General features: G+C 56.2%; 1 protein-coding gene across 1 annotated transcript; it reads right to left on the reverse strand.

Moving 5' to 3' along the window:
* Positions 1-17,172: 17,172 nt before the first annotated feature.
* On the reverse strand, positions 17,173-19,926 carry GPR55 (G protein-coupled receptor 55). The gene has a single exon (XM_043578136.1). It carries the CDS (start codon positions 19,834-19,836, stop codon positions 18,874-18,876), a length of 963 nt encoding a protein of 320 aa, XP_043434071.1. The 5' UTR covers positions 19,837-19,926; the 3' UTR covers positions 17,173-18,873.
* Positions 19,927-21,027: the final 1,101 nt, after the last annotated feature.

Genomic DNA, 21,027 nt, shown 5'->3' on the forward strand with positions numbered 1-21,027 from the left:
TCAGTGAAGTTGGTTCTCCCCCGACCCCTGCACCTGGGGTGTTTTTGGAGGTCAGTCCGAGATAAGAAAAATGCCTTGGGGTCACGTTCACGACAAAAATCCGATTTCGGGAATTACGGTGTCTAGTTAGGAAAAAGAACCCAGATTCCGAGGTTCATCTGAAGCCGGAGCTGCTCCCCTCCACCATCTGAAAGCTGCACCCCGTGGGAAGCCTGCAGCTAGCAAAGGAGAGCTTAGCCAGCTTCTCCTCGCCCCTGCCTGGTGCTCCCGCGCCCCCTCTCCCTCCCAGGCGGCTCCCGGCTGAGGGCTTGGGGCCCGAGCACTTGTATCGGGCACCTGTGGGAGTCTCTGGCCTCCACCCCACCCTCACCTCTGCACCTCGATGCACGTGAACGTGCTGCCAGCTCAGGGCTCCTTGGGCTGGAGCTAATTCAGACCTGCTGCTGGAACATTCCCACATCCTTTGATGCCACCAGCTCCCACAGGGTGGGCCTTTCCTGGCACAGCCACCCCTCCTTGCTCTGTGCTCCGGCCACAGCCCGTCACCCAAGCTTCGAGAGCCTGTCGCACACTGTGTCCTCAGGGTCCTCCCCTCCCAACATACCAAGCTCTCCAGCAGTCTTAGGAAGCCCTTCTCCCCAGGCAAAAGGCAGAGGCATGGCTTTGTGGGACTCTCATTATCATTCTCTCCTTAGAAATGTTCTGCCCAGGGGCACCTGGGTGGCTCAGTTGGCTAAGCATCCAGCTTCAGTTCAGGTCATGATCTCACTTTTCATGAGTTCAAGCCCCTCGACAGGCTCTCTGCTGTCAGGGAGAGGCTGGCTTTGGATCCTTGGGCTTGGCTTCCTCGTTCTCTGCCCCTCCCCCGCTCACGCTCTCTCTCCAGGCCTCTCAAAATCAAATAAACATTAAAAAGAAAGAAAGAAAGAAAAGAAAAAGATAAATGTTCTGCCCAGTTAGCAAGCCAGAGTGGGGGGTGGGCGCAAATTGCAGGACGGTTTGGAGCCTCCTCCTTTGCCAGTCCTTTGTTTCGGGGTGTGTGCCCAGTGGGCACAATCCCTCCCTCTTCTCAGAGCCCCAAGGGGTGCTAATGGGTCTCCCTGGGAGCTAACCTCAGGTGATTGGAGGCAGGAGGACCCAGACCCCCCTCAATGACCTCACTTTACCTCTCTGACTTCTTTTTCTCTCAGCTTGTGGGATCTTTATCTACACTCGGATGACAGGTGGGGGAGAGGGAAGAGGAGAGAAAAAAACCTCATTGGGTTTACTTACTGCTCAGGCCTTGCAGGCTCGCCTGTGGGCATCCCAGGCAGCTGGTACTCTAGCTGAGGAAGGTGCTAGAACAATGGGTCTAACTTGAGGCCAGCTCTTTGCACCCCCTGGCTGGGCTGGGAGTTCAGGGAGGATGTCAGGAGGAATGTTCTGGTGCTCCAGGCTCCTGGGAACGGAGGGCACCAAGCTGCATCCGGGACACAAAAGGAAGTCTGCACAGCCTCACTTCAGGGAGGATGGTCAAGAGCTCCGGATGCCGCCGTGCGTGTCCGTGGTGGCAGTGCAGCCCGGGGGGATGGCCGCAAGAGAGGGGACCCCGGGCTCCCAGGCCTGGGTTTGGAGACCACTGCCGCTATTTATTGGCCGTGTGATTGCTCTGGTTATCTGTTGGCTGCGTAATAAACACTGCAAAACCTGTGGCTGAAAATAGCAAGCATTTGCTCAAGGTTTTACAGTCTGGGCAGGGTTCAGTGGGGACAGCTTGGTTTTGCCCTGTCATCAGCTGAGTTGTCTTTATGGAGGCAGGAAGACCTACCGCTAGGAGAGCCTCACTTCAGTTCAGAGTTCAGCCGGGCTGGTCAGCCAGGAGCCTCAATTTTCTTCCAGATGGGCCTCTCCGCTTGACTGCTTGGGGTTCCCCACGTCGCTGGGGCTGGGTTCCAAGAGGGAGGAAGCAGCAGCGGCCAGGCCTTCTAACTGCCTGGGCTAGAGGCCCCGGCACACCACTTCTGGTATGTTCTATTGGTCAAAGCAGTTCTGGGCCCAACCCAGATCAGAAAGGGGTGACGTGAAACCCCTCCCCACCAGTTCCCACTATCTGGAGGGTGATTTATTGTAAAACTATAGCTAACCTCCTGGGGGCTTCCAGAGTCTTCCCTTGGTGGTAAAATTAGCTCTGTAGGGAAAGGGTGAAGTGGGAGAAGAGAAAGAAGTAGTCAAACTTGGCTTTGAAGAGAAGACACCAGCCCCTACCTCCCCCTCTGCCTGGGCAGCTGTGCGAAGGCAGACGCTTGTTAGGCCACGGGCCCGGGGTTCCAGGGTGCAGGGCCCCAGGCTGTGGGCTTTCTGTGGGAAGCAGGGGACGCGGTGACCCAACCCCGGGGGATCCTCAGGCCTCTGTGGATTGAGGGCTTTGGAAGCAGTGGGCGGCAAGGTGACAGAAATTAGGAAATTGCAGTTTGGGAAGGGGGGCAGCCCTAACCAGTCTGGGGAGCAAAAGTCCCTTCTTCCCAATTCACGAGAGATAGAGAAACCTGATTCTCAGGGCGTTCAGAAATGTCCAGTCTGTAGCGGGGGCAGGGCGGGCCTGGGCCGTGGAGGCTGGGGGACTTGTCGTGCGGGCTTTCAGGAGTGCCCCCTTCTCTCGGGCATCGAAGGGCATCCTAGCCCCTGACCACCCAGGCGCACCCTCCTTCCAGGCCTGCGATGTGGATGGGGTCCCAGCGCCCACCCAGGTCGTTTCTGCCGCTTGTGAATCCCCCCGCAGCAGAGCTGGCTCCAGAGACCCCCCCAGCAGGGCCCGAGCTCCCCATTCTGGCCCGCTGTTACCCAGGAGACCGCTGTCACCGAGGATCCCCCGGCCAGGCTTCGCTGAGCAGAGACTGTGTGCCTCCGAGACCAGGAAAGTTTCCAGCTGGATGTTCTCCGACCCTGTCTTTGTGCTGTGGCCTGCTGTTGCTGCTGGTAATAAAACTTGCATTTACCAGAACTGGGGCAAACACGAGGCGGAAAGAACAGTATTTTGGTGACTTGTACCGAGTCCCAGGGCTTCAGCGGCCACCCTCGGGCGGCTTGGAGCCCAGGGAACTAGATGCTGGCTTAGGAGTGCCGTCTTCCACCAGTTTTGTGGGGCAGCCACGTGGCCCAGCCCTCCTCGGGGGAGGCGAGCGCACCCCGGGGTGAAAACTCTCCGCGCTGGCCGCGCTCCCATCCTTGGGAGGCTGGAGCCGTGAGGAAACCCACTCCTATCTCTGCACGGAGGGGGGCGTCACAGTTTTCCTAGTTAAGAGAAGTTTCTTTGCACATCATCCAGCCGGCCCTGGCCACAGACTGCGGTGGAACCAAGAAGGAGATGAGGGAGGAGGCGATGTCAGTCGTTCGTTCCACGAATGGTTTGGAGTCCTACTGTGTGCTGGGCCCTGTCCAGGGAATGGGGACAGACGAGCAGGACACCGGCCCTGCCCTCCAGGAGCTCCCAGACCTGACAGCCAGACTCCGGGTGGGGGGCACACCCGGTACCTGGACTGAGATACAGACACGGGCCCCTGAGCTCACCTGGGAGCCCGCAGCGGGGCGGGTCCTGGGCGTGGAGGGGTGAACAAGAAGCGGGCCTGGCCCTCCCAGAGCTCACATCTAGTGGCATAGAACAAACGGGACGTGATGGGACACTGTGCCGTGTTGTGAGGGGCAAGCCCAGGATACCGTGGGGGAGCTGTGTGTTGGGTTCATGTCAAATCTCATCCTGCGCCATCAAGGCTCAATGTCTCACCGTGTTATGACTCCCCCGTGCCACTCTCGTCACCTCTCTCTTTGACCTGGGCCAACTTCCCAGCAGACCACAGAAGCCCTGACCATCCCGCACAGGCAGATGGTGACCGCACCCTGCCACCAGCCACCAAGGGCCACTCTCTCCTCACCCGACCTTGAGGCCAAGGGGTGGGACCCCCAGCTTCTTGAGCTCCATGACCTCCTGGCTCCTACCCTGGAGAAAGGCTGGGGTCTGAGCATGATACAGTGAGATGAGCAAACGCACGGTGAGAACAACTCCCCCTGTCCTCCCTTCAGCGGTGGGCCAGGCCTGGGCAGATCCCAGTTCCTTCCAGATCTACCACCCATCTGCTTTCCAACCCTCCACATCCTTTGGCAAGATTTCGAACCTAGCCGTTTATCTTTGGATTCCCACCGCCACACCCGAGTGCTCTGTTTTAGAATTTCTCTACTACAGGCAAGAAAGCGTTCGGGAGTTTGTGCCTTCTTTCAGCTTCATTTCACATTTGCCGAGCAGCCTTTTAAGACCACTCTGGAGGGGCGCCTGGGTGGCGCAGTCGGTTAAGCGTCCGACTTCAGCCAGGTCACGATCTCGCGGTCCGTGAGTTCGAGCCCCGCGTCGGGCTCTGGGCTGATGGCTCGGAGCCTGGAGCCTGTTTCCGATTCTGTGTCTCCCTCTCTCTCTGCCCCTCCCCCGTTCATGCTCTGTCTCTCTCTGTCCCAAAAATAAATAAACGTTGAAAAAAAAAATTAAAAAAAAAAAAAAAAGACCACTCTGGATTCCACAGGGAGGAGCTCACTCTGCCTTTTCTTTTGGGGGCGGGCTAAGGACTTGGTCCTCACTAGAGACAGAGGACCTTCCCTCAACCCGATGACTACTCCAGCCCCGGTTATCTCTTTGCGCAAACGACGGTCAGCTTCAGTGAGAGGCGGAGCTGAGCTGGTCTGGAGAAGGACAGAGGATGCTCTAATTGTATCCCAGCCCGCCCTCTCGAGTTCCTCTGTATCAGACGCCTCTGTGTGCTACTTTGGGCCCCTCTCACTTGTCTTTGGGCCATTGGCCACCAGCCCCAGCCACTACGGAGACCACCCCCCGTGTGTGGACTCGGACCAGTTTCACCCACGCACAACGCAGCAGCCTCTCGTCCCGGAGGTGCCCCTCTTGCCTTTGGGGTTTCCCTGGGCATTGGGGAATGAGGCACTGCGTCCCCCCAAGTTCAGCCAGGAAGTCCAGACAATTAACATGCTAGGAGTGAACCTGCGACGGAGCCGGTGGACACATTCTTCTCCTTTTCTCTTCTGAAGGACCGTGCCGAGAAACAGTCCCTTGCACAGCCTCTCAGAGGACGGCCCCCCACGACTGAGCAACCGGTTTGTGGCCAAGCTCCATAACACACTCTGGAAGTGGCCTGTACTTCTTCCCAGCAGCATGCTCCTTTCCCTCCCTCCTGCTGCGGGGGGTCACCCCCGCCCCAACAAAGGAGTGTCGCCGAACCCTTTGCTTCCTGCTCTGCTTTCCAAGGAACCCAAACCAAGTCATCCTCATTTCCTTTCCAGAGTCCCTCTTCCAGCCCACAGGATGCTCTTGGTGCCACAGTCGGTGCCCCACCTGCCGCCTCCGAGACGGGCGCGTGCCCTAGGCTGGCTGGCCACACCCCATCCCGCTGGTCACAGAAATTGGCTCAGGACCTGGTATTGACACTGGGACACTAGGGGCCTCCTATACCAATAAGGTCACTGCCTTCCTTCTTCTCTGCCAGCGACGGACTCCTCTCTCAGTCAAGACCAGCTGGACGCCAGCTCCCGGGAAGTCTTTCTTCATCCTCTGTGCCTGAAGAGACCCCAGCTGCTTCATTCAGTGACATCCAGAGTCTCTACCGCCACGGCCTCTCCAGCCCCCGGGCTACCGTCATCGGGCCCTGCCTCGCTCTTTTACCCGGTTGTTTGAATCCGTTGCCGTTACGTAGGCGCTTATGTGTGTGACTGTTTCTGTCAGGCAGGCAGTTCTAGACAGCAACCCGTAGTGGATCGATTGGCCAAGTGCAGCGGGCGGTGCTTCTGCTTAGAAAAAGGCCAGGCTGCTCAACATAAGGTGAACAAATCGTTCAGCTTTGCCCAAGGCTTTCCCAGCTTTTGCACTGATTGTCCCATGTCCTGGGAAACCCACCGTCCCGGGCAAAGTGGCTCAGTCGCTCACCCTGTCCAATGGGCGGGAGAGTGAAAAGGTTGCTCATTCTAAAGTGAGGGGTGCGGAGGGTTCAGAGCCAGCCCAGAGCCATTCTTTCGTTCATTTACCACGATTTATCGAGTTCCTACTCCATGCCGGCACTCTGCTAAGTTTGGGGAGTCCAGGCATGAACGAGACTAAGCTTCTGCTCTCAAGAGCTTACAGTTCCGAGTAGAGGTCAGGAAATGTTTTCTGCGAGGAGCCCTATTGGAAATATTTGTGGCTTTGCAGACCCTACGGCCTCTGTTGTAACTACTTGACTCTGCGGTTGTAGCTCGAGAGCAGACACAGAAGGTACAAACGGGAGCGACCGTGTTCCAGTGAGACAGCAGGGAGTGGCCCCAGGCTTAGGCGCAGGGACCAACACGAGGAGCCTCAGAACGCCTGTCTGGCGGCACCTCCAGAGGTGGCCACGTCACGCCCTGTGTGGCCCCGTGGCACCCCTGCCGCGGTTGACTGGACCAGCAGTGAGTGCCTGACCCACAAGCAGCCCATCTTCAGGATGCCAGCGATCAACGTAGGCAGACTGGCCAGCGAAGACAGTGGCCGTTAGGAGGGGCAGCGGTGGCAGGAGACAGAGCTGAAAGGCTAGAAGGGGAGATCAGCGTCAGCAAACTTTCTGGAAATGTCTAGTCCTTCCGAGCACTGGGCCATGTTCCAGGCCCCGTGGGGCCCACCCAGGGAGGTCTTGTGGTGGCTCTGGCCAGGGCTCTAGGTGGCCTTGCAGTGGAGCTAAGCGTCCTGTTGGCTCTATTTCCATATACGTCCTGGCCATGAAGCAGCTGGCTTTCCCTCCCTCCCACCCTCCACCCTCCTTCCTTGTTCGACAACGCGATAAGTTTTAGTAAATTTATAAAATCGTGTAGTTAGCATCATCATCTGCTTTTCTTGAAGGAATCTGAGGGAGTTTCCTGCAACCAAAAGACCCTCACACACCTCAGCTCCATGTGAGAAGCTGGAATACGATGGGGACACATAGGAAGGGCCCAACTGGGGCTTGGGGGTCAGGGACGGCTTCCTGGAGAGATGTATGTCTGAGACCAGAGGACAGTGAGAACCCCCCGGAGATGTGGGGCAGGTGAGTTTACTGTCGCCTCTTTGACCTTCAGGCGGCAGCTGCCAGGTGCTAAAATCCAGACCAGGTACCCAGACTGTAGACAGAACAGTCCATCCAGTGCTGCTCACAGCACCCAGAGAACTCAGAGCAGCTTCCTGTTCCTACACATCCTCCTGTGGAGACCACCCTGGTCTCCGTGGACATGGCCCTTGGAGGTCATGTCAGGCCTCTGCCCCCTTGGCCCCAGGAAAGTGAAGAATCCGTGCCTCTCCCCCCGGGGGCCATCTATGAACACCGTCCTGCCTCCACCACCCCAGAATGTTTTCATCCCAGAAAAGACCCTCATTCAGTGTTTCCCAAGGGATGAAGGTGAGATTATCCAAAAGGGCTTACTTGTACCTCAGAGGCTTATGGGAAGGGTCTGTCCATATGACACCCCCTTGTCAGCCCCCATCGAAGAGGGAATCTTCTAGTCCCACTTGCACCCTGGAGGCCCTGATCCCCTCTCCCCACAGCCAGCCTTTCTCCTTCTGGAACAGGAAGCATCATTTCCCTAACAGGAGGGTTCTTGGTTGCCTGCAGGAGAAACCAGTTTGAGTTACCCCAAGTAACCAGGAGAAGCACCAGGTAAAGATGAGTTGCTGAGGGCACCCCAGCAGGTGAATGCAACCTCCTGGGGCCTCCCAGGGCTTCCCTCCAGGAGAGAGAGCTGATGTCGGTGTGATGCTGGGGCCCCCAGCCCCGGGCCCTTGGGTCACCCAGGTGTGGCAAGGAAGCAGACATGAGCCCAGACACTGCCTCTGGGGCAATGCCACCCCTCTCTCCTCCCATGTCCCGAGAGAAGAATCTGGATTGGCTCCACCTACACAGACCTGCGTTCCTCCAGGAACCATGGGCACACGCCATCTCTGCCCAAACCTAAGGCAACCTTGAATATGAGGCATCTTCCACCTGGCCACGAAGAAGACGCACACACAAAAGAAATCATCTTTCCAAATGAGAAGATTCAACTCGAACGTACAGACCATGAGGGTGAGCCTGCAATTGTTTAAATGTCTCTCATGGTAATAGTTCCCAGGCGCCCATTTTCAAACACCTGTTTGAATTCCACAGCAGGTAAATAATACATTAATTTGGAACTGTTGCTTGTTTCTACTTTCACGTGTCACGGAACATTTTTATCTCAACTTTTCACCAGGGGCTTGGGTGTCTGTGTCCTCATCGTCCCCTGGGCCTCAGGGTAAGTCACCAGGGACTTCCAGAGTCCCTGTGACCTCCCCTCAAGTGTCAGTTACTCCAATTCAGCACTGTTCGAATCCCTGTGTGACACTATCACCGGAAACGTTCTCCCAAGCCACAGGTGGCCTTTCCCATCACGCTGAGTTGTTGCGTGAACGTTAAGAGAAACGTGGCCTTACGTGTAAGTGGTGATGGGAGACACCCCAGTTATTCCTGCATTGCCGTCACCTCTACCAGGACGGCCGAGGCTCCCTCACCCAGCTGGGGATGACGGGCTCGGGGGCAGGACTCCTGTTCTCTGTTATCTCCAGCAGGTGCTAGGGGACCCCGGCTCCAGGGGGAGCCAAGCCTCCAATTGCCCCCGAGTTCGAAGCCAGGTCTGGGGCAAGGGTGAGGCCTGCAGCTGTCGATCACCAGGCATTTACGGGCTCTGCTGTGCGCCCAGCCTGTGCCAGGCACACGGGAATGGAAAGAAGATGTGAGCCCTCGCTGCGAGTGACGGTTAGGAGGGATCGTTTCCATTTAGAACTCCTCGCCCGGTGCAGGGCGCCTGGAGGGCCAAATGAGGCAGAACAGGCAAGCAGAGAATATGTCTGTTCTCCACCAGGTGCTGATCGGGTGGAGGCTGGCACTCGGGCTTGTGCTAACCTCTGCTGGGGAGCAGGTGGGTCACCCTGTGATGGCGCAGGGTCTGTGAAGAGCCCGAGAGGGTCTTGGAGTGGGGAGGGAGGGCACAGAGACCCAGAGTGCTGTCGCGGAAAGAGCACTCACCTGGGAATCAAAATATTGGTGCCATTCCTACCTCGGATCCATATGTTTCCGCATCTGTAAAGCAGTTCCCTTCATTTTGGGTTTTTTTTTTTTTTTTCAATTTTTTTAATGTTTATTTACTTTTGAGAGACAGAGCGTGAGCAGGGAAGGGGCAGAGAGAGAGGGAGAGAGACGCAGAATCCGAAGCAGGCTCCAGGCTCTGAGCTGTCAGCACAGAGCCTGACGCAGGGCTCGAACTCACCAACTGTGTGAGGTCATGACCTGAGCTGAAGTTGGACGCTTAAGGGACTGAGCCACCCAGGCACCCCTTGTTTTTAGTTTTTCAAGTAGGTTCCAACGTGGGGCTTGAACTCACGACCCAGAGACCAAGAGTCACATACTCCACTGACTGAGCCAGCCAGACGCCCTGGCAAAGCAGTTCCCTTTGAAGGCAGGTCCTGGCCACACCCATCAGTAGCCCCAGGGCCTCAGCTTTATGGGCTCACCCTCCCTTTCCTCTTCAAACGGAAGAGCTTGTGATTTCACCCGCTGGGACCTGGCTGCCCCCACAACAGTCCTGGAAGTCTCGGGGGAAACTGCGCCCTTCTCCAGCTTAGCCACGAGCCTGTGGGTCTGACCCCACCTGGGAAATGTTCCCACCTCCTTTCTCCCATAAAGGGCAACTGACCCAAGGCGACTGAGTGTGGGGGGCTTTGTGGAAAGCCAGGGGTAATGGAGATGGATTATGATGCACAGAAATTTAACACGCACCCCAGCCCCGTCCTCTGCCGAGGTGCCTCGCTTGCTCCGTGCGAGCCCCCCCCCTTCCAGGTTTGCTGGTTCCAGATGCTCCTCCGGGCGGAGTGGGGGGTGGGGGGTGGGGGTGGATATTTCTAAAAGTGTCTCCCTTTTGCTCTCTTGATTCTTTGTTTGAATGACAGTTTCTCCCGGTTCCGTTGTAAATATCCCAAGACGGAAAAACCATATGGCCGAGCACTCATACCAGGAGTAATGACTCCTAAGAGCAGATGATGAAGAGCAGAGAGAGGACACGGCCTGGGTGGGGTGGGGAGAAGTGAGCGGGGGAAGGGGGTACTGGAGGAGGGGGCAGAGGGTAGGGGAACAAGTCACAATCGTGCCAAAGACCGGATCTGCTGGCGTGATAGGCCCTTGGAGATGCTTTACAGCATGACGATGATGTCCCCCAGGACCTTTACATAAGGTTAGGCGAGGTCATCCTCTGAGGGTGGAACTCATTACATCAACACATTGGAGGAACAGTACTGATAATAAACTATCACATATGATATGATGACGATGATGTCACTGGCACAATCCACTTTACCGAAATATGTTCACATTTCTTTTCTTATTCTAATCCATTGGACAGGGGGCGGCGGGGGCGGGGGGGGGGGGGTAGTTGCCTCAGTTTTCCCAAACGCAAGGGTCCTCCTTAGAGCAAAGAAGAGGTCAGCTTGGCTTCCTAACCCCAGGAGGAGAAGCAGGGTCCCCACAGCCCACGGCTACTGTTGCTCCCTGCTGTCACAAGGTGTCACTGTTGAAGCTTGCTTGCACAGAAGATGCTGCTGCCCCAAGGCTGGGATGCCCTTGTCCAGGTTCAGGTTTATGGCTCCTTGTAGTCCACTTTTCCACACGCAGGTGTCATTTCCCAAAGCACTGCCCCTGGGGCAGGGTGGCTGGGTGGGAAGGGACATCGAGCGCCAGCCACCTTCCACGCGGGCCTCAGCCCTCCAGCTTTGAAATGAGAACAGCATGTCAGCCTCCCGCGTTTACTCAAGGTCATTTACTTTGAGGGCCTCACTTTTTCTCTGCCATTGCTCCTTGGACCACCTGTAGCACTCCTGCTCAGACACGCCTGACCCTGCATCTCAGAGATCAGGGGTGGGGACATGGGTGTCTTTGCTTTCCGAACGCCCCAGAGAGCCTCCCCCTATATACCAACAGACCAGCGTCTCTAAGCCCCACTGCCCACAACCCCACGAGGAAAAGGGCACACTGGTGCGCACATTTGCATAACCAAGAGGGCGCACACACGATCCTTCCTCAGAGGAAGAGCATCTATTTCTAGGTGCCCTTACGTCTGCCTAAACCAGAGGTTCATAACCTGGAGGTCAGGCGTGAAATTCAGGGCAGTCATGAACTGGCTGGGGAAAAAAACATTACACGCTTGTTTTCACGAATCGCTAATTGAAACTAGCATTTCCTTCCATGGTGTGAGCAGGCCTCGCACCAGAGGAGAGCAGACGGTCCCTGGGACCCGGCCACCAGTAGAAGCCCCAGCTATTTCCGTATCACACCATAGTCGCTGCAGAAATTTCAAAGCATTGGTTCAGCTCAGCTCATCACTAATTCAAAAGTATGATAATTATTAACCATGGTCCCAGACCTTCTTATGCCAGGCCTGAGTAATGAAGCATGTACGTGGCTCTATCACAATTTTTAAATTTTGGTAACTGCATTTTAATATATCAGCTTTCCTTTGTAATCCTATGCATTTTACTGTATGCATTTAAAACCGCTGTCCTGGGGGCGCCTGGGTAACTCAGTCAGTTGAACATCTGACTCTTGATTTTGGCTCGGCTTGTCATCCCAGAGTCACGGGATCGAGCCCTGCGTGGGGCTCGGTGCTGAGCATGGAGCTTGCTTACGATTCCCTCTCTCTCTCTTCCTCTGCCTCTCCCACCTCGCTCTCTCTCTAAAAAAATTTTTAAAATAAAAAAAAATAAGACTGCTATCCTGGGGAAAGCCCACAAGGGTCTCCAGACTGCAGGAGGAATCCATGCACAAAACTGATTTGAGACCCGTGACCTACCCAGAGAGCAATAGGCCACTACTTCGTCTTCTTTTTTTTTTTTAAATTTTTTTTTCCAACGTTTTATTTATTTTTGGGACAGAGAGAGACAGAGCATGAACGGGGGAGGGGCAGAGAGAGAGGGAGACACAGAATGGGAAACAGGCTCCAGGCTCTGAGCCATCAGCCCAGAGCCTGATGCGGGGCTCGAACTCACGGACCGCGAGATCGTGACCTGGCTGAAGTCAGACGTTTAACCGACTGCGCCACCCAGGCGCCCCTCGTCTTCTTTTTTGTTTGTTTTTTTTATTTTGTTTTATTATTTTCTTAAAATTTTTAATGTTTATCTACTATTGAAAGACAGAGATAGTGCGAGTGCGTTAGGGGCAGAGAGAGAGGGAGACACAGAATCTGAAGGAGGCTCCAGGCTCCAAGCTGTCAGCACAGAGCCCGACGCGGGGCTCGAACTCACGGACCGCGAGATCATGACCTGAGCTGAAGTCGGACGCTTAACCGACTGAGCCACCGGGCGCCCCCTTTTTTTGTTTGTTTTAAAAAGGAACTCACCACAATCCTAACTCAATTATTCTACGTGATTGCAAGTCTAATTCTGAATAAATTATCGAGCCCTCGCCGCGTGCCAGACATCTTCCATGTGTTGCTGCATCGTGGGCAGAGCTGAAGTAAGGACACTGCATGGGGTACCTTGGCCGTGAGCACACATGGTCAGGGGTGGAGACAGGAGTCAGCCTTGACCTTCTGACCCAGCCCCCGAGCTTTCCCCATTTGCCTCCAAGGCCTCGGGAGCCCACCTTGAATGTAGCTCAGGACCATGGCCAACTCTGGCCACGGGAGGGAGGTAGTCTTGGGGAGTCCAGCATTCAGCCCACGGGAGTGGCCGTGGTCTGCTCTGGTCCCACAGTTACCAAGCAACCTTCAGTCCCCCAGGGTCACCCTGGCTTCCTGCCTAGAAGGCTTGGATAAGCCTCACTGAGACTCCAGTGTCACAGCCTTGAGGGAGAACAGAGCCCGGCCCGTGACAGCCACACATCCCATGGGTGATGCCCTCGGGCATCTCTTTCCCTGATGCTGCCTCAAGGCTGCCGGCTGCCCAGCCTCCCTTCCCTGTTTCCACATCCGCCCGTGCTGGGCACTGCACAACTTTCCATCATTTACTAGAGAGTTCCCAGATCACACTTGCCCTCTGCCATGCTTTTCGTCCTTTCCAGCTCCCTGACTCTCTCTGGTCTCCCCTCTTTCTCCTCCCAATGTATTTCGGGGCCTCCTGCCCCAGGACATGCTGCCAGGTTCCCCACGTGCCTCCCGGCTTTGCCTTCGTGCCCCGCTCCGCCCTGCGCCACACGCTGGATTCCCGTCAGTGAGAGCTGAGCCCCAGCTGCCGCTTTAAGGTCACGCCTGAGACTTAGGAAAACCTGCAGAAAAGCACAGCAGGGAGGCTTGTATCTGCCACTGGAGGTGGCCACACCCAGAGCCCAGAGCCCATTCCACCTTGGGGAGGGAGACATCTCCCCACCCATCTGGTGCCGGTCCTCTAGTCCGTAAGGCCTCTCTGCCCTTCGGGGAAACCCCCACCCCTCCACGGCCAGAGCTGTGGTTGGCCCTGGACCTCACCTGCGACCACTGGCTTACTGGACACAGTATGTGCCCCAAGTCAGAGCCATTCCGTCTTAAACGCACCATCCATGAGAATCAGCTTTGGACCCTTGGATCTCTGATTCTTTGGACCCTTGGGCCACCTGCATCTGGCCCCATCAAGTCTGATTCCTGCGGATCTCTCCTCAGTTCTGTGCGCCAACCCCCCCCCCCCCCCAGCAGTCCTCTGTGAGTCCTGGCTTAACCGAGAAGCACACACACACACAGCTGCGCGCCCTCACCTGCACGGAGGTACCCCCCGAGCTGTCCTTAGAGACGAGGGCTCTCTCAGGGGGACACGCTCTGCAGAGACGCTTGTGTGACTGTGGGTGCCCCCCGGAACCCCGTCCCAACAGCCTCCCCTCACAGGGAGTATCCTGGTTACACCTGCTCCACGATGGCTCCCAGAACGAAGGTGAACTCGGGGCCCCTCCACCGAGCAGAAGTGACCTCGGGCTTTGATGTGACAGCACTTCGAATCTTCCCTCCCAGACTTCAAGGTGCAGAAGGCCACAAGTAGGTTGTAGCTCACGATCGAGGCGCCATGCTGTCCTTCCTGTAGTGGCTTTGTGAGGAGGACACGTTCTGCGGGCTCTTGGCTGGGGCGGGGGGTGGGGGGCGGCGGGCAGAGGAGGCTCAGGCCCGGATTGGGCAGAGGGGCATCTGCTCGGCCTTCGGCTTCAAGCTCGGGGCGTCCACCCTGCCCAGCCACCCACCCTCCCTTCAACGCCCGTTCACGGCTCTGTGTCCTGGGCTCCCTAGCGAAGCCGGCTGTGGGTGGACAAAAGCAGGAGGGGGCCGTGACGGTAGCTGCAGGGGGTGCTGCTTCCACAAAGCGCTGTTCTTACGGATCCTGAGCCCCCTGCCCCCTCGGCAGCGGGGTTCTGGCGGTGACCCCAGCTGCCTCCTTTCCTTGGCCCTGGGAGGTCGCTGTCCACGGCACCGGGATCAGCGGAGGGCGGTTCGGCGTGGGAATCTCCACCACCATCTCCACGCGGTTCCTGAGAGCGGATGCCGGTGTCTCCACCCCAAGACAGCTCCGCGATACCGGGCTCTCCTCGTGATCTCTTAACAAAATCCCTTTTACCTCTGCCGGTCTCCACAGTCACCTGCCAGGCCTCAGCCCTTTCAAGAATCTTTGCAATTAGCGTCTACTTGTGGCAACTTGCCATAAGGCGGGGATCTTTCTAGTGCAAATGTCATCAGGATCCTGTAGCAGCTAGGTAGCATAAATATCATGACTTTCAGCTTCACAGGGTCCCCGGAGAGAGAGTCAAGAGGACTGTGCAGTCCATGGGTCAGCACTGTGCCTGCCAAATGCTCCACAGGGGCCGATATCCCCAAGGAAGGTCAGCCCTTGTCCCCCAAGGGGACGTGGCCCAGATATGAGGTAGCCGCTGGGTCAGCAGGAAATGGCTGTTGTTTCGGTCTTCCTGGGCTGTCTTAACAACACACCATCGACTCTGACAACAGGAATTTATTTCTCACTGTTCTGGAGCCGGGAAGTCCAGGGTCGAGGTGCCAGCGGGGTTGATGTCTGCTGAGGGCTCTCTGCTTCGGTTGCAAACGGCTGCCTTCTTTCTCCCTGTGTCCTCACATGGCCTTTCCTCGGGGCATGCAGGTGGAGAGGGTGAAAGCACTCTGGTGGCTCTTCACGTCAGGGCACTAATCCCATTATGAGGGCGCCAGCCTCAGGAAGCCATCTAAAACTAAGTCTCTCCCAGGGCACCCAGGTGGCTCAGTCAGTTGAGCGTCCGACTTGGGCTCAGGTCATGATCTCACAATTCATGAGTTCAAGCCCCACATCGGGCTCAATGCTGTCAGCACAGACCCTGCTTCGGATCCTCTGTCCCCCTCTTTCTCTCCGCCCCTCCCCCACTCACCCGCGCGCATGCTCTCTCTCTCTCAAAAACAAACATTTAAATAAATAAATAAAACTGAGTATCTTCCAAAGGCCCCATCCAAATACCATCATACTGGGGGTTAGGGCTTCAACATATGGATTTGCAGCGGGGGGTGGGGGGCACATATAGCAATTGTCAAGGAACAAGGATGTCCCCAGCTAGCCCTCGGTACCCAGGCCAGAACTGGGCTCTAGTTGAGATTGTGGGGAATTTAGGAGAAAGAAGTGGCCCCGGGGCCAGCACCCAGGACTTCATATTCTCCATGAGCTCTGGATAGGTGACCAGGGTCCACATGTGCAGAGCCATAAAGGAAAACTCAGATTTAACCCGGGAGAGTCAGACTCACTCTGCAGGCAGTTAGTGAAGGGACGGGTCACAGCAAAGACCTCTGGAGTACTGGCCCTGGGTCTTCGGCCCCTTGGTGGTCAGCAGGTCTCCTCTGCTGGGCCTCACGATGTCTATAAAAGGAGCCAGGGCCTTGGGAAGCAGCTCCAGTATCATGGGGGCGGTCGGACAAGATGGAGGGAGAGGGTGCAGCTGCTCTCGCGGAGAACCAAGTCCCCGAGCAGATGCGGGGACCTGCACTGAGCCGGACTCTGCAGGGTCCAGCTCCTGGCCACTCGGGCAGGCCCTGGCCCTGCTCCTGTGTCTGCTCACACTCGGCGTCCATGTGGCTGCTTCCGCCTGGGCCCTTCTTGGTCCCTCCGGCCAAGATTGTTGGGTCACCAAGCAAGGGGCCACCAGGGACCGGCTCTACACTGGAGCCAGTAAGTGCCCCCCAAGACCAGGCCACGCAGCATCCCAGGAATCGATTTATTTGGCAAATCCGATTAAACAAGTCATTTTCCACTTAATTGTGCTAGCTTCATACATGCACATATGACAAGTGTGTCTCAGGTTTTTCCAGACTGCGAGGAAAAATAGGTCACATTTATGGCCAAATAACGTCCCCCAGCCTCCTTTGATGGCAGGAATTTCAGTGATTTCCACAACTAAGCTCAGCGTTCGCCAATTCGAATGGGCCCTCGAATGCCTCAGCACCTGAACCCTGACCCTGACCCTGACCTCTGTCCCTCCTGTGCCTGCTGGGCCTGACTGCTTGGCCTACAGTGTGGACCCCCCTGCAGAGCGGCCTGGTCTGAAGCGCTGGACCTGAGCCCACCCCTACAGACCCTGCTGAGTCCTCTGTGACTCGCAGACCAGGATGGGTCCCCATGGAGAGACAGAAGAGGCTCGTGGGCTCCTCCAGTGTGTTGGGATCAGTGGCGGGCGGGCGGGGGGGGCGGTCTCCAAGGCTCACCCACAAGTCCACGGTTGCCATATCAACCTGAGCTCATAGGTCTAGCTTCCCCTCTCGCCTTCTCCATCACCCGGCTCGGGCAGGGTCATGCTGCCCCCAGGACAACATTTTATGTTTATGAACATCACAGGGGGTGATGGGTTGTCAGGGCCCTGCCATCAATTTTCTCTCAGGAAACCTGTCTGGCCCTATGTAAGTGGTAGATATAAGTGCCACATGTTGGACTCCCAGCTCCCAGTGCAAAGAGAGAAACTGAGGGAGAGGCGGTGACTGCACGTACCCATGGGCTCTGACCGCTCCCCGCCCTGCCACCAACCCCAGGCACCGATGTCCTGCTGGATGTAACAGCCTGGCTTTCTTAGAGCCTCTGTCCAGGATGGCCGCGAAACGGTGCAGGGTGTAGGCACCTCAGGGCAGCTTGGACTGCAGAGCCCCTGCCCCAGGCTACCGGTTCCTGGATGCCCAGTGGGGGGGGGGGGGGGGGGAGGCGGGAGCCTCCGGTCCTGGTCACGATCATTCCTCCACAGCTATATCCACCCTTTCATTGACGCCGTGTTCTCACCCTTCCCTCCACCTGACTACTGAGTTGGCTGGGGCGAAGCAGGAGTCAGAGGGGTTCCTGCCCTTGGATGCTCTCAGCCAAGCTGGCGATTCTCAAGCAGGAAGCAGCTCTGCCCTCCACGCTTCCTCTCCACCACCCCCCGCCGCTACCCCACCCCTTCACAGAGCCCTGTGGCTTCAGGCCTCACCTCGGTAATCACCCAGCCTCTGCCCCCGCCTCCTGGCAGGGTTTTATCGAAATCGCCCTCTTCTTCGGCCAAAAGCCACCTACCTTCCATCCACCCCTTGGCAGTGGAAGCCCCTTTCCCTCCAAGTAGAAAGTGGTTCTTTTCTTCCTAAAGACCTGCCCCTTTCTCACATTAGGTCTCATCCCTTACATCTCGTCCCACTCACTCCGTCTCGCAAAACCACCCCACAACCCATCCTTCTAGTCATTTTGCTCTCTGGAGCGGCGGCTATGTCCTCGCAAGGCTCACAGCCGCCACCGCTCCTCCTCCTCAGGGCCACTGGAGAGAGAAGCCCGGTCCAAACCGGGAGGCAGTTGTTTGGTCTTCGAGTAGGAACTGCCAGGGGCTCCATGCCATCGAGATGATTCCTCCCATTGCTGGCTGGCTCATTTGCCCCCTCCCGGCCACTGGAGAGGGACAGTTCTGTGGATAGTGGCTCCGAGCCAGCCGTCCTGGCAGGATTCAGGTGGGCAAGACAAACACATGTTCCTTATTCTCCTCTGGCTGAACCAAATCAAGCCTGAATCCTTAGGTCAGCCTCTTCTAGGCGACATCATGATGGCAACAGGGGGTCCTTGGCCTGTCACCTTCCTTCCCTAGGTGTATCCAATTCCCTTGTGGCTCTCAGGTGTCACCAGTGCCTTTCCACTCTGTCCCCAATTCTTCCACAAAGCGTCCATAGCTTCACCATGGCCTGGTTCACACCGGCTCCCCTCATCCTTCTGCAGCCTTGGGGAGGACACGGGAAGCTTTGGCTGGCTTCCCAGGCCCTTCTTTCCCATAGGAAACTTGGGGCTCTCTGTAGGTTCTTTCTCTGCCCCTCTCACCCCCACTTGCTATCATCTCTGTGAGGTTATTGGCCAACAAAGCCCCAGAAAGGATGGGGAAGTACAAATCTGCTCTACCCTGGGATCCCCAAACTAGAAAGGAGCTGGCTACATCCCTCCTGCTCCGTCTGTTCCCAGAGCATTTCCCACCATGACCAACCCTCTCGGGTCTCTCTCCTAACTCGTCTCTCTTCCTTTCCAGAACCTTCTAGTCTAACAGAAGGATGGGGAAGAGCTGGGAAACAGCCTTGCTCCGATGGTCTCCTCTTTCTCAATTCTTCTGCCTCATGTTTTTGAGCTCAGAAATAAAGAATTCACCCGTTTCTCGGGTCCTTCAGAGATTCCCAAATACTGGGTGATTCATGTCCAGTTGTCTGCATGCTGGGGAAAGCTCTTTGGAGCATAATGAGCAAAGACAGTGTTCAATGAGCATCACAAGGGAAAGCACACCAGCAAAGGTGCCACATCGGTCCACCACATCAGCAACGTCGGAACGCGATATCTGCTACTGGGATTTGGGGCCGGGGGTTCCTTCTTCTGTGTAGGTCTTTCCTTCCTTAGATCCTGCTGGTCATGGTATCCTGGCGGACGAGCTGGACCCTGGAAGGCCGGTGGGCCATGATGTCCGTGCGGAATTCTTTGATGACAAAATAGTAGCAGAAGACATCTAGGCAGCAGTTGATGTTGGAGAAACACATGGACAATTGCAAGAAAAAGCTGATGTTCTGCTTAGCTCTACACTCCACAATAAAGCCATTCCGTACCAGGAACTGCAAGAAGAAGCCCAAATGGACCGGAAGAAAGGAGACCACGAAGACAGCCAGGCTGGCTGCAATTGTCCAGATGCAGGCCTTCTGCTGGACCCAGTCCTCGGTGAGGCCCCGACGGCGGACCAGGATGTGAATGCTCCTGGAGGAACAGAAACCCATGACACCCAGGGGAAGAAGGAAGCCGAACACCTCAAGGGGGAAGAAGACCTGGGGACTCCAGGTGCCATCGGACATGTTGTGGAAGCACGTGTACTTTTCCACCTTCCCGTGGAAGCTGTAGATGGGAATACTCCCCGCCCACACGAGGACCCAGATGGTGCAACAGATCCCAAAGATCTTCCTGGGGGACCGGAGGTGGCTGACCAGGAACGGGTACCGGATGACCAAGAATCTATCCAGACTAATGAAGCAGATAGTGAAGACACTCCCGTACATGCTAACGAAGTAGAAGCACTCCACGAAGGTACAGACGGAAGGATGGGGAGCCCATGCGTTGGACATCGCCATCTTGAACGGAAGGGACAGCACCAGCAGCAGGTCAAAGACTGCCAGGTTGATCATGTAGATGGAAGTGGCCGCATAATTTGGCCACCTCTTCTTCAGGAAGGTGCTAAAGCCTCGGATGGCCAGCACGTTGAGGAGGAGGCCCAGGAGGAAGGTGGGGATGTGGACCGTCAGCTGCACCTTCTTCATCAGCTCATCCACATCGCTGAAGGAGCAGCTCCGGCTTCTGTTTAGTTGCTGACTCATGTTCTTTCCTACAACACCAACAGCAGATTAGACAAAGTTCCTCTCGCTCTCTACAAGTGAAGGATCCAAGTGACTCTGTCCCACCGCCATTCGTGCCCATTAAGTAACAGAAAATGCAAGAAAACATTGCCTCTAATCCAGCTGCCCAGGTATAGCCACTATTACCTTTTGCTGTGTATCATTCCAGACTCTCTCACACTCGCACACACACGTGCACATGTGTGTGTCCCTTTTTCCTTTTACAAAAATGGAATTGTGTGTGAACATCTGTCCTTTTCTTCAGTCGGAACTCTTTCTGTTGAAAGTACTAACAATCACCAGGATGCCTGGGTGGCTCAGTTGGATGAGTGTCCAACCTCAGCTCGGATCGTGATCTCACGGTTTGTGAGTTCAAGCCCCATGTCAGGCTCTCTGCTATCAGTGAGGAGCCTGCTTTGGATCCTCTGCACCCCACCCCTCCCCCGGCCCCGCTCTCTGCACCTCCCCTGCTCACTCTCTCTCTTTCAAAAATCAAGAAACATTTAAAAAGAAGAAGAAGAAAATAGTAACAGTGACATAAACCTGACCCAAACTGGCTTAAGCAAAGCGAGAGTTTCACACAGCTGAGAACATGAGAACTAGGGCAGGGCTGACGAGCTACAGCTTGACAGGGAACTCAAATGCTGTTTCGGGGACCCAGACCCTCTTTGCATGCTGTCTGCTTCCCGCCACCCGCATCCCAGAAGGCTGGACAGAGTTGACCCCACCCCTGCCCGAAGGGCTGGTCACAGACACGGTGACTAGTTGTTCATTGGTTCAGGGATAGACATTTGACCCACCCAGAGAGGACAAAAAGCAACAGTAACTCTTACTTGGGTTTCTAGGAAGGCGGTTGGGGCTCTCTCTCAGTGGGACCTGACGGTGGAAAGACATAAAGTCTAGAGGTGCTGCAGCCCCTCGTTACATCAAGGAGAAAACCAGACAGAAAATGGAGAGACATGGAAGAAAGGACATTCCCAGAGGGAATGTGACGGCTTGAGTTCTCCACGGGGCAACGAAAGGCTTTTACACAGGTGGACAATTAGAGCTGGTCTCAAGGACAAGAGGACCAGGCTGCAGTGTGGCTGCACGGGGAAGCTGGTTGCCAACAGACAGAAGATCCCAAGTCAGGGCTTCCGATCAGGCCAAAGACGAGGATCCAAGGCAGGCCCT

This window comes from Prionailurus bengalensis, chromosome C1 (assembly GCF_016509475.1).
Source record: "Prionailurus bengalensis isolate Pbe53 chromosome C1, Fcat_Pben_1.1_paternal_pri, whole genome shotgun sequence".
NCBI classification, from domain to species: domain Eukaryota; kingdom Metazoa; phylum Chordata; class Mammalia; order Carnivora; family Felidae; genus Prionailurus; species Prionailurus bengalensis.

Coding starts and splice junctions, on each gene's coding strand:
- GPR55 (XM_043578136.1), bottom strand. CDS start 19,836: ATGAGTCAGCAACTAAACAGAAGCCGGAGCTGCTCCTTCAGCGATGTG.